Source organism: Fukomys damarensis, unplaced genomic scaffold (assembly GCF_012274545.1).
Source record: "Fukomys damarensis isolate Sample0158 unplaced genomic scaffold, DMR_v1.0_HiC HiC_scaffold_27, whole genome shotgun sequence".
NCBI classification, from domain to species: Eukaryota; Metazoa; Chordata; class Mammalia; order Rodentia; family Bathyergidae; genus Fukomys; species Fukomys damarensis.
This window is the reverse complement of record NW_022900939.1, coordinates 5,033,129-5,049,956: the sequence shown is the minus strand read 5'-3', so window position 1 is coordinate 5,049,956 and position 16,828 is coordinate 5,033,129. Positions and strand designations below refer to the sequence as shown.

General features: G+C 41.4%; 1 protein-coding gene across 1 annotated transcript; it reads right to left on the bottom strand.

The window, feature by feature from the left end:
* Nucleotides 1–3,949: 3,949 nt before the first annotated feature.
* LOC104854228 (olfactory receptor 4B1) lies at nt 3,950–4,882 on the bottom strand. The gene has a single exon (XM_010612665.1). It carries the CDS (start codon nt 4,880–4,882, stop codon nt 3,950–3,952), a length of 933 nt encoding a protein of 310 aa, XP_010610967.1.
* Nucleotides 4,883–16,828: the final 11,946 nt, after the last annotated feature.

Genomic DNA, 16,828 nt, shown 5'->3' with positions numbered 1-16,828 from the left:
AGGGTTTGTGTTGAAAAGTCTGCTGTGATTCTGATGGGCTTTCCTTTGCATGTGATTTGTTTCTTTTCTCTTACTGCTTGTAGTATTTTGTTCTTCTGTTGGGTTTCTGGGATCTTGATTATTATATGTCTAGGTGTAGATTTTTTTTGATTTTAGCTAGTTGGGGTCCTATATGCCTCAGTTATCTGAATGTCAAATTCTTCCCCTCTGTTTGGGAAGTTTTCTGTCATTAATTCTGCAAACAGCTTTTTTAAGTCATTTGTATTTTCTCCTGCTGCTTCATGTATTACTATCAGTCTTATGTTATTCTTCTTTGCATCATCTAGGAGTTGTTGGATCGATTTCTCATGATCTCTTACTGTTTTTAAGAGGCCTCTCTTTTCATGGTCACTGACTGCAATCTTATCTTCTATATCTGAGAGTCTATCTTCACATTCTTTTATTCTGTTATGTACACTTTCAATGGTGTGTTTAATCTCTTGGATATCTGTTTGAATCTGTTTTATGGATTCCATTTCTTTCCTATGTTGGGCGTTTATTTTTTCCATTTCTTTCTTATGCTGGGCCTTCATGGCTTCTATCATGGTCCTGAGCTCATCTATTTTTTTGTCAGTTTCTGCTCTAGAGTCTCGAATCACGACTTCCATTTTGCCCACTATCTCTATGGTTATATGGGAAATTATTTCTGTTTTGAATTTTTCTACAGCCTGATTGATCTGTTTTGTTACTTCCTGTGCTTTGAGTTCAGGGTGTCCTGGTGGTTCACTATCGGCCTTTTCATCCTCACTTGCCCTACTGTTTGCCATTGGTAAACTGGAAGTCTGTTCTTGTGTCTTGCTTAAGTGTTTTCTCATTTTTATTTTTGTTGTGGGACTGTCCTTGGTTTAATCTCTGGATTATCACCCAAATCTTCCTGATATAGTTGCGCCCTAGCTTCTGTGTCTCTAATGACCCACAGGCATTCTCATCTTCATAACATCAGAGAAAACAGCTCATCAAATCAACGGCAATGCTTTACCCCAGCTGATACAATAAGCAACACATTAAGACACTGACCACCAGTGGTAGTCACTAGTCTATCACCCTTAAATCATTTGAATTAAATTGAAATCAAGAAGCAGTCCAGAACATGTCTGCAGTGAACAAAATTTCAATATAGTGTATTTACCATTTAATCGCTCAGACAGAGGGAGGATGCAAGACCCCTGATCTCAGTTAGCTGATGGCTGAACCCCATGACGCTGACTGACCTCAGGCTGCAAGGCCCAGATTGAGTTCCCCAACCTTCTGAATGGTTGAACTCCACAATGTTCTATTACAGGTTTCCCACGCCCTTTCTTTAAAGATGTTCAAAGTTGGGAACTCAGAGAAATACCCTTGATGACCACCTCTGCCTCTGCAGAGTGGGTCCAAAGACTGGCACAGGAGGTCTGAGAGTGCGGGGGGGGCTTATGGGGGTTCAGGGGCGCCTGCGTGGCTACCTTTCCAGCACTTGAGCGATGGCGACTGGGTCGGGAGCAGGCGTGGATCTCCTTCCCAAGGTGGATGGGGGCTCAGGCTGCCTCTCGGTGCTTCAATTCTGTAATTTTTTAATGTCTTGAGAAGTCTGAAAATGATTTCCTTTTTGAGAAAAATATTGAACTTGATCATTCACTACTGATAGGTTGACTCTATCTCATTTTGATATTCTTTGTGAATGCCCAACATTGTGAGGGCCCAAAGGACTGTCTCTTTTGCCAATACATCAGCAGAAGTGAAATTGCTCCAGGGACTCTTCTGAGGGGCCTGTTCAAATGGCCTGGGTACAAGACACCAAGGCATAAACAGAACTGAAAACTCCCTGGATCTAATTTTCAAAGACACAATCTACATTGGAAGAGGAAGTCAGATTATAAGTATACCACTGATAATTCCACTGGCTGGCTTCCATTACAAATGAAATACAAGTTGCTATTATGTGTGAGGGACTGCTCCACTGATTATGCCCAGTGCAGGCTGTAAGGAGTTAACCCCACAGTTGGGCTTGTCTTGAGAAGTGAGTCCAGCCAGAGCCCATGTGACCAAATAACATGGCAGCCAAGGTCAGAGTGACTCAGACTCAAATTCCATTCCCCAAATTAAGAATGCTTTGGTCTTCTCGTACAAGCCTTGCCTTCATCAGGAATGTATCCCTAGCAACAACACATAGCCCTCTCACCCTAACCTATAATGTCACCAAGAAATATCAGCAGCTTTGGCTGTCTAAGGTCTTTTGCTGCTTGCCCGGCACTGGCCATTCTGGCTCCCCATTTTCCCCTTTAATTCTTTTCTTCTTATATGTGCCATAGCACTGAGCAGGAGGCCAGAACCCGTCACAGGGGTCTCCGATAATTATGAGTGAGCTTGAACAGAGTGGGGAGAAGAAAAGCAGAATGAACAAGTATGGCAGGATGGGAGGAAAGGAGGTGAGGTAGGAGGGAGAATGAGACTGAGGGGAGGACTTTTAACTAACAGAATATTCATCAAAATGTTCTTTATACAGTGGTGAAGGAAAATAGAAGGAATAAGTGCTAATATTGTATGGGTTGACAAAGAATGGCTGCTATCAAGAAATCACACAATAACAAATGTTGGTGGGGTTGAGGGGAGAAAGGAACCCTTCTCCATTGTTGGTGGGAGTGCAGACTGGTGCAACCACTATGGAAATCAATATGGAGATACCTCAAAGAGCTTGGACTGGAGGTTCCATTTGACCCAGCCATCCCTCTGCTGGGTATCTTTCCAAGAGAACTTAAAGAATCATATCACAGAGAAGTATGTGCACCCATGTGTATAGCGGCACAGTTTGTAATAGCTAAATCTTGGAAACAGTCCATTTACCCATCAGTTGGAAACTGGATAAAGGAGATGTGGTTTTTCTATAAAATGGAATATTACTCAGCCTTAAAGAGTGAGAAAATAGATTCATTCATAGGAAAATGGATACATGTTAAAGATATACTCCTAAATGAAATAAATAAGTCACACATGTGTAAATACTGAATAGTTTCCTTGGTGTGAATAATCTGCAATAAAACATAAGATCCTAATAAGATTATGGTCATTTAGAAATGAGAAGAAAGGAGCTAAAGGTGTAGGGAAGGTGGGATGGGTAGGGGAAGGGTAATAAAGGAAAAGAAAAAAATGTGAGATAATGAAAAGATGAAAATAAAGTGTTTGTAGAAGGGGAGGGGAGAGGTGGTGAAGGGAGGGTAGGGGTAAGGGGAAAAAATGAGAATCAAGACTTGTCATGTAGAGGTACAAGATCCCAACAATGAATGTAGCTGTACTGTATCCCTAAAATGTGCCAATAAACTCAATTAAAGCTGAAAAAAAAAATTCTGCTAAAGCAAAAAAAAAAATGTTCTTTATACAGTGGTGAAGGCAAATAGAAGGAATAATTGTTAATATTGTATGGGATGATAGTGTAACTATGGATGACAAGAATTAATTTTATAATAGTTAAAGGTGATTATTTTGAGTATTTCCAAAGCAAGAAATGATAAATATATGAACTCATAGAAATGTCAATGATATTAGTTGGATCGTTATACATTGTATATATGCACAGAAATGTCACTCTGTGCCCCATGTATATGTAATTTACTAGAGATGAAGGAGGGGGATAAAGAAAAAAAAAGGAGGTGATTTTCACCTTAAAAAAAGAGTCAAAATGTCCTTATGTTTAACATGGTTTGTCTTTCACGTTGCACAAGCTCATGAAACTACTGGATTAACTTCCATGCTGTTCAGTAGACTATGTAAGCTCTGTCTGGAACATTACAGCAGGATAAAAGGGCACTTTCATTATTAACTAGAGGCACAGCAGCAATGACATAAAGTCCTTATGTTTGCTTCTGCAACTGTCAACTCTCCCACTGAAGTCTAACTCTATTTCCAAAACTCACAGCCATCTAACATCCACTTCTTATTACTTTCCCATCCCCGAGTTTGCCTTTCTGCCCCACAATTTCCTGATGGCGATTTTCACCTCCATGTTTCTGAGTGTGTAGACGATGGGGTTCAGCACGGGAGTAAAGACTGTGAAAAACACAGCCACCAGCTTGTCCTCGGTGTAGGTGGAGGCAGGACGCACATAGAGGAAGGTGGCGGGTCCAAAAAACAAGACGACCACCGTGATGTGAGCGGCGCAGGTGGAGAGGGCCTTGCGCCTCCCCTCCGCAGAATGGTTCCTCAGGCTGAGCAGGATGACGATGTAGGAACACAGCAAGGTGAGGAAGGCAAAGAGGGAGATTAATCCACTGTTGACCAGCACGATAATCCCCTCCACAGAGGTGTCGGTGCAGGCCAGCTTGAATAAGGGGTGGAGGTCACAGAAGTAGTGGTCAATCACATTGGGGCCACAGAAGGGCAGCGGGATGGTGATGAGAATCTGAATGAGGGCGTGAAGAAAGCCCCCCAGCCACGTACCAGTCACTAGGCCATGACACAGTTGACGTCTCATCGTGCTCATATAATGCAGAGGCTTGCAGATGGCCACGTAGCGGTCATAGGCCATCACCACCAGCAGGAGAATCTCAACAACAGCAAAGAAGTGGAGGCAGAAAATCTGCACCAGGCAGCCCTGGAAGGAGATGGTTTTGACCTCGACAAGAAGGTCAGTGAGAAATTTAGGCACCACAGTGGAGGAGTAGCAGATCTCCACCAGGGACAGGTAGCCCAGGAAGAAGTACATGGGGGAGCGCAGGCTCTGACTGACACTGACCGTCAGGACGATGAGGCCGTTGCCCAGCAGCGTGGCCAGGTAGACGGGCAGGAAGAGCACAAAACACGCTCTCTGCACCTCTGCACCCCGGAAAAGCCCAGTGATGACCAGCTCGGTCACATTTTCTGTGCCGGCCATGGACACAGCTCAGGGGTGCTGGATGTTAGGTGGTAAGAGGCCTGCAACAAACAGACAAAGCTTGTAACACCAATTTATTTCATTTTTAGCCCTTTTAGGCTGTTTACCAGGTAGTATTCAATCATTCATTTACCTAGTATGGACTCTTTCAGCACCAAATATTAACAATACAAGGCTCTGTATTATCTAAATTTGTTTAATTTCATTATTAGAAAATGGAGGCTCTGAAAAGCCCGGTGATGACCAGCTCGGTCACTTTATATGCGCCGGCCATGACTCAGCTCAGGGGTGCTGGACGCCAGGAGTCTCGAGTCTGCAAAACCACAAACAGTGACTGTAACACCAATTCACTCTGTAAGTGTAAACGGACGCACAATATGTTTATGACTTGATCATTCCTTTGCCATTGCATACTCGCTCAGCATCAACTATTAACAATCTAACACTTTATATTATTTTTTAAAATTAAAATTCTAATTTTATTAGAAAAAGCTGGCTCGGAGACATTATCATTTGCCCACGATCACAGAGAAAAAGGTGAAATTTGGGTCTTGGGACCAGCGTGTCTGAGCTCCCATTCCAGGTTCTAAATCAGAAGACATTCAGAATTTTGTCAGTCGTTCCAGTGACCAAGTTATATCTGCATTATCTGCACTGTATTTTGATCCTTCTTGCCTGCTGGGAAATCCCCCTGCTCCTGAGCTCCTTGTCCGTTTGTCTGTGCCTCTGGGATCACCTCCTCGCTGACAATTCTCCCTCCCCGTGTGCTGTGCTGCCTTCTTCCCCCGCCGCCCCAGTCTTCTGGGTTCTCAGGTTGCTCTCTGAAAAAGATGGTTATTTACCTAAAACCACACAAAGGAGAATTTGGGACTCCAAACTAGTGTTTCTGACTTTGAGAAAGGGAAAACTATGCTATACGCGGGGAACCACCCAACTTAGTAACTTATATTTGTACTATCTTTGCACTATCTATTGTTTTTTCGTAGTTCTTTCCTATCAGTGAGTCCCCTAGACACACCTCTACTCCTGTATTCCCCTGTTCCTGCGTCAACGTCTCTAGGAATACCCAAATTTTTGCATCCAGGACTCAATAACCTCCCAAAGGCCCAACCTTCCACCACCATTAGTGTTCCAATACATGAACTCCAGGGATCCACCCAAACTACAAGAAAACTTTCTTACTAACAAGTGTCCCCTTTCCCCTGGCCCTACGTACTGCTGTCCTTCTACAGTCACACCAGTCTCAATGAACTCAGGCCAGAACCTTTTACTGACTTAGTGTCTTCCATGTGATGTTCCTGCCATAATGTTCATGTGCTCTGGGGAATTGCATTGACTGGTTTTGCTCTCTTGTTCCACTGTTACTTTCCTACCATTTCCAACCCAAACTTCAGAGATGTCCTGAGCTCACAGAGCTGGTCCTCTGAGAGCCTGGATGGTGGGCAGCTGCTCGCTGTGCTACCAGATTGGCAGCAGCAGAAAATGGAGGGAAGGAGGCAGGAGGAAAGGGGAAGGGTGCCCTCCAATAAAAAGAATTGAGATGCATTGTGTGCATGCACCAACTCCCACGTGGAATGTAATCCTTATGTATTGCAGATATGAACTCATAAAAACAAAATTCTAAAAAAGGAAAGGATATAATGGGAGTGGGAATTTCTCTCTGACTTTCTTCCCTGGAACAAATATTCTTTGAGCTTATTCCACATCTAAACATCTATCAGATTGTACAGAAGAGATCTAGATCATGTTCCCTTCCACAAGCAAGCAATATCATGTAACGCAAGAAGATATCCTCTAGGTGAAGGGCCCCAGCTGAAATTTTTACCACATATGATTTGTCAGAGTTAAGGAAGATAATATATAAATACTCTGATTCCTTGCTATAAAGTTACCCCTATTGATTTCCATTTATTTTCTAATTTCATACTGAAAGTTTTCATCAATATACTTTGGAAGAAAGAAACACTAACTCCAAAACAAGAAACAGCAGCAAATAAAAAAATGAAAGTCAGTGATAGGCACAGATGGAAACCAATCAGCATGTCAGAATACCTGAGTAAGAATATATGCTGAAGGTTAAAGTTAAAAACTAAGAATTTGAGAAATTAGTATTCTAGAGCAGGAAAACCACTAGAAAAAGAAGACTATCACTTCAGAGATGCAAAGTACACATAGAGCCAGCTTTCCCATCAATGGAACAAAATACCTAACCCTCACAATTTAAAGGAGGAGAAATTTATTTGGAGCCCACTTTCGGAGGTTTTAGTCCATGGCTGACTGGCCCCAAGAAAGGAATATTATGGACAGGGTGCTGGAGCGAAGATGCTCACTTCATGGAGGTCAGGAATCACAGCCCAGAGGGAGGGGCCCTCAAGACACACATCATTCAAAGATACAAACCTAACAGCATATTCAGCCATGAACATCAGTGGCTAAATCTACTGATTAGTGCGGACCCCGCCCCCCACAATCTGCCACCTCTCTGGGGGTCTCTTCATCCACTCAAGTTGATGGTCAAGATTACCTGGCATACTACCCTTGATCCTTGAATTTTTAAACTGAAATTCAGGCTGTTGTGTTCTTGGGTGACAGAAAACGCCCCTTACTTCTCAAATAAGCTATCTGTTTTTTGCCTAACCTAGTTTGAATGGGCTTCTGTTGCTTGCAAGCAAAATCCATAAAGGGAAAGTCTAGGGGAAAAAAAAAAGCAAAATCAAACTAAAAACCACTACCAACTAATGAACACTCAAATGAAATTACTGGCTAGAAAGCACAATGGAAAACTATGGCAGGAAACTTTTAAAACTTTTAAAAATAAAAAGCACATAAAATGTGAAATGCTCCTAAACAGAAAAATCATAAAACAGTAAAGAAAACACGCATTCACAGGAGAGCAGACATATACCAACAAAAATTTACCAAATGAAATGATTTAAAGATGTTTTAACATGATTAAAATGTTTTAAAATTCTGTATAATTAATTACACTTTAATTCTCCTGAAACTTCAGTTTTCCTAAATCAATCAGACTATCTGTATTCTCAACCATCACCCAATGGAATTTTCTCTGTAGTTTGACAAAACTATCCCAAAGCTCATCTGCAAGAAAAATAAGGAAGTTTAGTCAGGTTTGTCTGTCCTTCAAATATTTTAAATATTGGTATAGTTAAAGCTCTTTGATACTGGATAAAGAATAGAAATGGGCATAATTATATACTGGAGTTCATCATCTGAAAGTCAAAGTAAGATAGAATGTTCAAAAGCTGATGTTAAGGCAGTTGGTACATCCTTTGAGGAAAAGTTAAAATGGTAATCATTAATTTACTTCCATCAAAAGAAGTTGTGAATTAAACATTTAGTAATAAAAAATAACGTCATTAAAGACCATAAAGCTAGGCATGGTGGTTCATGCCTACGATCTCAGCACTCTGGAAGGCTGAGGCAGGAGGATCATCAAGTATGAGCCATCCTGAGCAATTAGGAACTTAATGAGATGTTGCCTTAAATTAAAAAGATAAAAGGCTGGGGATGTTGTTCAGGGTAAAGACCCTGGATTCAATCCCAACATGGAGGAAAAAACAAAGAACAGTGAAATAGAATTCTTGACTGTGACTATAATTTGGAGGTAAGAAAGGCTTTTAAAAATCTGGAAAAAAAATACTAGAATTTGACTACACAAAAAAGAGAAAGCTTTGAGCAACCCGAAAAAAGCATGAAGTCATAACACAAATGATCAATGCAAAAATAGAAAGTATACAGGAAAAAGCTTAGCTAACTTAAATTCATATGATCATGCATTTCAGTAGGAAATGAACACAGTTTATAAAGATGTAATACACAAAAAATAAGATCAATATATATATGAAAAGACAAAGCCTCACCAATAAATGTCCACAGCACAGAAGAAATACTTTCATTAAAAACTAAAAGTAACAACTGTTACTTTATTGAAAGGAGGCATTTGTGTGGGTTAAAGTTAGGGTTAGGGTTAGGAATAGTCTCATATTCTTCTGCAGAAATGAAGACCACTACAGCCATTTGAGGAGCAATTTTTTTTGTTTTTGGTTTTTTGAGACAGGGTTTCACTACATAGTTGAGACTGACCTGTAACTCCCTACGTAGCCCAGGCTGGTCTCGAAGTCACAGCGATCCTCCTGCCTCAGCCTGCTGAGTCCTGGGATTACAGGCGTGCGCCACAACTCCTGGCTTGAGGAGCGATTGATAGTGTGTATCAGTGCTTCACCATTTCCACCTCTAATGGCATATTCCACTTTGGCGCTGGGTAACCATACAAGTGTTGAAAGCAATCGTGTTTCACAGCCACTCACAGCGGTTAACCACCGCACCCCGAGGAGCGGCAGGGGAAGGGTAATTCCTCCCGCTTCCGAGGTCTCCTGCAGAGGGAGCTACAGAGAGAGCCCTGGGCCCCACCTCCAACCACCGGGCAGGTGGAGAGAACGGGATGGGGAGAGCAGGCGAGCACAGGGGCCCTTCCCTGCCTCCCTCCCTTAGCTGAAATGCAGCAAGGCTCTGGCTTCTTCCTCTGCCCCGGGCCTCCTCTGTCTGGTCCGCGGTGAGGTGGATCCAACCGCTTAGTTCTGGGTTGTAGAAAGGTCGGCTGATACAAATCACCATCTCCAACAATAGCAATGGCAATGCTACCCCTAAGTGAAGCACTTTGCTTCTGAAGTAGCCCAGCTTTCGTATTGGAAAGAGCTGTTACATTTCTGAGACACATCAAACTGAGGTCTACGATTTGATTACAAATTTTGATTCGGTTGAGTTTATGGCAGCAAAAAGGACAAGCCGCCTGGATGTATGGGAAAGCTGAGATGGAATTTCCTGTCTACCCAAATACCAGTCACAATCATTTAATTTCTTGAAAAGCGTATCTGCTATAGGGCAAAGAGATGCAGAATAGCCCTTGGGAGAAGACAGATCAGACATATAAAAAGGTGCCTTCCTATACCTAAAATGTACTAATTACATTAATGAATTAAAAAAAAACTGCCTTCAAAAACAGCTGATAATTCCAAAAGAGACACATTCACCAGGAAAATTACAGTGAAATCCACGGCCAAGACAAGCAATACTGACAAATTCCTCACATGGCCTTTCAGCTCTAGGAAATTTTGTGGGCCCCAGGAGCCAGAAGCATTAGGAATAACTCAGCTCCCTGGAAAACCACCTAGCTGGACGGAGGGAGGTGATGGGGAGACCCCTCCGAATCGCCTTTCCACGTCCTCGCTTGCGAGCCCAAGGGAAGCTGTGGGCAGAGGTCGGGGTTGCAGCTGCTGGGACTAAGTCAGGAAGACACAGGGGACCCCCGGGCAGGTGCGATCAGCAGGTGCCCTGATGACCCCATCGCCCTCCACGCATCGTGGACTGGCGGCCTCTGGGTCGTCACACTCCATCCGATGGCCCGTGCACCAGTCCTTGAGTGCCCTTTTCTCCGCAATCCTGCTGTCCTCCCTCATCACACTATCAGCTGGTGCCAACATCACCAAAGGCTCTTAGTGTCCAGATGCACCCACCTCACGGACCTGCTATCAGGACATTGCTTCCTACATGTATCTTTCTTCACATCGCACCACTGCTTAGGAATAACCAGGGCAGCCCTGAATTGCTCTTACTCAGCTGAAGCCCCGCCATGACTTCCGAAAGGTATCTCACAGATTCTCAAAATTGTGAGAGACTTTAAAAATCATCAGATTTTATGATGCACATATTTTTCCACAATAAAAATGATCATTGTAATCCAGCCTTCCCCTCCCCTCAAAAAACAAAATCAGCCCAACTACCTTATTATACAAAAGAGCTCTTCCAGCTATGACACAAAAAATTGTTGCCCAATATTCTGTGGCTGTTTAGCAACTTTGACTTTGCTTCTAGTCACCTACCTTTGTCAGAAGTCTTGGAGTGTTTTTGCTGTACACTTGAACAAGAAATTGGACCGGATGGATTTCAAATACACCCAAGTATCTCCAGTTTAGCATGAAGTTTGCCACTCTGCTGGAACAGATCATTGCTCAAGGAGATATTCTGGTTTGCAAAATCTGGGTTGAGGAGGAACAGGATTCCTCTCTGCACAACCTGGTCATTCAGCAGCGAAGGTCTCTTGGCCAGTATCACTACTCCACCCATCTCTCACTGCAGTCCCCATGATCAGAGTCCAGCTCACATCCAGCTGAGGCACTCTGATCCCCCATGCTGGAAATAATTCAGATATTATTCTAACTTCTGCTTCTGACAGAGGCTGGAGACATTAATTAACTTCCCTAAGCCACACTTCAATTATTTCCAGGTTACTAACTCAGAAATGGTGTTCTGTTGACCCTGTGTGGTGGTCACCACCAAAATTCAAGAAAAGGATTTGTTCCCAAGACAAACCATCAGTGGTCTTAGGAGTTTTTAGAAAACATGGTCTCTCTCTCTCTCTCTCTCTCTCTCTCTCTCTCTCTCTCTCTCACACACACACACACACACACACACACACAGAAAATTCATAGGATCTAAATCAGTGTTAATATGTAGATTTATGACACCTAAATGAAAGTTGTAGGAGCGACAAATCCACAGATGATAAAAACCATGTTTCGATGGGAAAATCCTCCACACTCATCCAAAGTTCCTGATTAAATACTGAGATTTTGGAACTATGTATAATTAATTAAGCCCAATAGAATAACTGAGAACAACTTCCCTATGGAATTTCTTTTCTCCAGAGTAAAGCTTTGCCATATAGACTACTGTTTGAGGAATGTTTCAAAATCTTTTAAGACACTGACATTTCCAGAAAAGTTTACACTCTTTAGCAGAGAAATAAAATGAAGAAAAGTGAAAGCAGGACATGAAAAGGGCTCCCCCCCCATATTTGCCCACTGAAAAGAAATTTTTTTTTTTTATTGAGTTTATTGGTACATTTAGGGATACAGTACAGTTACATTCATTGTTGGGATCATGTACCTTTACATGGCAAGTCTTGATTCTCATTTTTTTCCCCTTACCTCTGCCCTCCCTTCACCTCTCCTCCCCTCCCCATCTACAAACACTTTATTTTCATCTTTTCATTCTCTCACATTTTTTTCTTTTCCCTTTTTGTTCTTCCCCTACGTATCACACCTTCCCTACACCTTTAGCTCCTTTCCTCTCATTTCTAAATGTCAGTAATCTTATTAGAATCTTATGCATTGTTGCAGAATATTCACACCAGGGAAACTATTTGGTATTTACACATGTGGGACTTATTTATTTCACTTAGGAGTATATCTTCAATATGTATCCATTTTCCTATGAATGAATCTATTCTCTCGCTCTTTATGGCTGAGTAATATTCCATTTTATAGAAAAACCACATCTTCTTTATCCAGTTTCCAACGGATGGGCAAATAGGTTGTTTCCAAGATTTAGCTATTACAAACTGTGCCGCTATAAACATGGGTGCACATACTTCTCTGTGATATGATTCTTTTAGTTCTCTTGGAAAGATACCCAACAGAGGGATGGCTGGGTCAAATGGAACCTCCAGTCCAAGCTCTTTGAGGTATCTCCATATTGATTTCCATAGTGGTTGCACTAGTCTGCACTCCCACCAACAATGGAGGAGGGTTCCTTTCTCCCCACAACCCCGCCAACATTTGTTATTGTGTGATTTCTTGATAGCAGCCATTCTTTGTGGGGTGAGGTGGAATCTCAGTGTTGTTTTCATCTGCATCTCTCGAATGACCAGTGATGTGGAACATTTTTTCATATATTTTCTTGCTGCTTTCACTTCTTTGTATGAGAAATGTCTGTTCATTTCGGATGCCCATTTTTGGATCGGGTCTTTATATTTGGGGGGACTGATTGTTTTGAGTTCTTTATATATCCTTGATAATAGTCCTTTGTCTGAGGTACAGCTGGTAAAAATTTTTTCCCACATTGTAGATTGTCTCTTAGTTCTGCTAATGGTTTCTTTTGAAGTACAGAAGCTTTTTAGTAAGATGAGATCCCAGTTGTTGATTCTTTCTGCTAGTTCCCGTGCTACTGAGGATTTGTTCATAAAGTCTTTTCCTATACCAATGTCTTCCAGAGTTCTGCCTAACTTACTTTCCAGCAAGTTTAATGTTTCTGTTTTAATATTTAGATCTTTAATCCATTTGGATTTTAATTTAGTGCATGGCGAAAGATAAGGGTCTAATTTTAATCTGTGACAGGTTGATATCCAGTTTTTCCAACACCATTTATTAAAGAGGCTATCTTTCCTCCACTGAGGATGGTGAGCTCCTTTGTCGAAGATGAGGTAGCTGAGTACATCTGCATTTGTTTTTGTGTCTTCCAGTCTGTTCCATTGATCCTCAGGCCTATTTCTTTGCCAGTACCATGCTGATTTTATCACAGTGGCTTTGTAGTATAGTTTCAAATTGGGAATTGTTACACCTGGTGCCATGTGACTGTTGCCTATAATGGCTTTTGCTATTCTAGGTCTCTTGTGGTTCCAAATGAATTTTTGGATTCTTTTTTCTAGTTCTGTGAAATATAGTGTTGGAATTTCAATTGGCATTGCATTGAATGTATATAGCAGTTTCGGTAGTATGGCCATTTTCACTATGTTGATTCTTCCTACCCAGGAGCAGGGGATATCTTTCCATTTTTTTATATCCTCTTCGATTTCTTTTTTCAGAGTGCTGTAGTTTTCAGTGTAGAGATCTTTTGTTTCTTTTGTTAGATTGATTCCTAGATACTTCATTTTTTTGGATGCTATTGTAAAAGGAATTTTTTCCCTTATTTCTCTTTCTGTCTGTCTGTTATTTGTGTATAGAAAGGCTATTGATTTTTGGGTATTCACCTTGTATCCAGATACTCTACTGAATCTGTCAATTAAGTCTAGAAGTTTTTTGGTGGAGTTTTTTGGATCTTCAATGTAGAGTATCATATCATCAGCAAATAATGATAGTTTAACTTCTTCCTTTCCTATCTTTATTGCTTTAATTTCTTTCTGAAAAGAAATTTAAAAATAAAGAAAAAGAAGACTTCTCTGGTTCAGCAGCTGATTAATTACCCACCTCCCCATCTCTCACCCTCCATGATTTCCAGTTCTGTATAAAATGGTAGAGTTAGTCTAAATTACTTTGGATATACTTCCTACTTTTGATATTCATGTAGAATATCCCTGCAGAAAATCTAGCGTCCTGTGGATCCATCTGTCAGTGATTACAGTGATCGGAATTATAAACGATCACAAGAACTTCCTCTGAAAAAAAGATGCCCTCTTCCAATAGGAGCAAGTATTACAGCTGCAAACACCGTTGTACGTGTTGGAGATTCTGTAATTATAAACAGTCCTTTGTCCCCACGATGTCACAGTGTCCACATCCTTCACAGACATCAAGCGGGTAGAGGCACATACTAATCCTACAGCAGTGGATATGTAACTCAGATATCAGTAAGTCCCGATGAAGGCAAATAAAGCAGATGAAGGGTGACAACCATGTTAGGGGAGACTTTGCACAAGACAGCAAGGAAAAGCTACCTGGTGCCAGGATCTTTGCTGTCGTCTTGAGAGGAAAGGACGGAAGTGAGAAGCAGAGTGAACCACTGAGGAAACTAGCGCAGTGCTCTGTTTCAGCGATAACTGTAACTTTGGCCTGGAAGACAGGAGGTGATCAGACTCTAAACGCATTTGCAGGTAGCACTAATGAAATTTTCTCCTGACCTGGGTGAGAAGACAAAGGGAAGAAGAAAAACCAAGGATGCTACGCAAGCAGGTCGATGCCGACCCGAGCACTCACACCTGTGCCAGGGGCCTGGGGAGCCCCCCACGTAAGCGAGTGGATCCACACAGGTCACACCCCATCCAGAGGACATGATCACTCACCAACTCTGAGCCAGTGCTACCTTCGTGGCTTCCGCTTGACACAGCAGCCAAGGCAATGAATAACTAACAGACCTGATCACAGACAATGACAAGGACTGGGCTGTCAGGGATAAGTCCAGGAGTCCGCTTGAATCCTCACTCATAGCCTGCAGCAAGCAGGGACGAGAGGGCTGAACTCGTCTCCCATCTGCCAGTGAGAGCAGGGTGGCGCCTTGGTTGGGACAGTAAGCATGTTCTGGGGTGAATGGACAGAGGGGCTGTGGCGCGGGAAGGCCCCTCAAAGCCCATTCCCCCAAAGCTCAGAGGAGAAAACCACGACTAGCTGAGTTCCAAGACTGCGGATCTTGGAAAGAAACCAGCTTTTCAAAAATACAGGAATTTTTTCTATGACACAGTTTTAAAAAAATGTATTTTTCTATTTTGTCTCATTTTTATCTTACATTCATGGGAGTTGGGGAGGAATTGGGGCTTTCTCTCCCTTTTCCTTTTTTAGTTTCTTTTCTCTCCTTTTCGCCTTTCCCGTTTCACCTGCTTTCTTCTTATCTTTCTTTTATTCCTGCATTTTGCACTCTATTTATCTCTTTTCTTCTTTTTCTGTCCTGCAACAGATCATTAGCCCTATTAATTTCCTTTTATTCCTCAGTAGGACCTTCATCTCACTTTTTTCTCCTCCTTGTCTACCTAGTTTATCTTCCAACAAGTTTGATGTTTCTGTTTTAATATTTATACCTTTAATCCACTTGGATTTTAATTTAGTTCATGGTGAAAGATAGGGGTCTAGTTTTAATCTTTGACAAGTTGAAATCCAGTTTTCCAATACCATAAAATTAATTGACTTCAGTGAAAAATGAGAAAACACACAAATGGCACAAAAATTGTTTACTGAAATAATAGCAGAAAACATTCCAATTAGCAGAAAGAATTTAGCATTCAGATAAATGGGCATATAGAACCTGAAATAGCTGGAATCAGACAAGAACCTCTCCATGCCACATCACAGTCAAAGTTCTCAAAAGTCCAACACAAGCACAGAATCTTAAAAATGATAGAGAAGACTAAGAAGTCACTTATAAAGGAAACCCCATTAGAATTACAGAAGACTTCACAGCGCAAACATTAAAGATTAGGAGAGCTTGGAATAAAGTGTCTCAAGCCCTAACAGAAAACAGTTTCCAATGCAGTCTGACATATCCTGCAAAACTGTCTTTCAAAATTGCTTGAGAGCCAAGATATTTTCATGATAAAGAGCACCCAAAGGAATTCATGACCGCTAAACTAGCACTCTAAAAGATATTCTCAAAGATATCCTAGAAATAGACAATGAAACTAACAGTGACGAAAGGTCTAATAAGATGAGTCATTAGGTGGAATGAGCAGCTAAGTGGAGGGGACAGACAAGGACACAGCAGCAGGAAAATGGGGCGATGACAGGAGTACGTCCGTACCTATCGGTGATAATTCTCAATGTGAACGATCTCAATTCCCCAATCCAAAGATACAGACCGGCAGAAGGGTTCGAGAGACAAAGCCACGTGGTGTGCTGCATACAAGAAACACGTTTAACCCTAAAAGAAACTCATAGACTACAAATCAAAGAATGGAAAACAATAGTCCTCCCAATGGGAATCTGAAAACAAGAAAGAAGGTGTAGCTGTTCTATATTTAGACAAAATGGACATGAAGCCAAAACTGATTGAATGATGAAGAAAGGTCATTATGTATTGGTTAAGGGAACAATTCAACAGGAAAGATAATGATTATTAACATTTGTGCACCAAATAATGGCACGCACAAGTACATCAAATAAATATTACAGAATATTAAAGACTAAATAAGCACGAAAACAGTTATAGTAGGGGATTTCAATACTCAACTAACACAAATAGACACATTTACTGGATAAAAATCCAGCAAAGAAATATCAGAGTTGAACAAAACTTTTGAAGAAATGGACTTAAGAAATACCTACAGAGTGTTCTACCCAATAACAATCAAATATAAATTCTTCTTAGCAGCACATAGAACTTTCTCTAAAATAGACTACTCAGCAGCCAATTATGTAAGCTTCATTAAACATAACAGAATTGAAA

What these genes read in the sequence shown, in the direction of transcription:
- LOC104854228 (XM_010612665.1), bottom strand. Translation starts at nt 4,882, where the DNA reads ATGGCCGGCACAGAAAATGTGACCGAGCTGGTCATCACTGGGCTTTTC.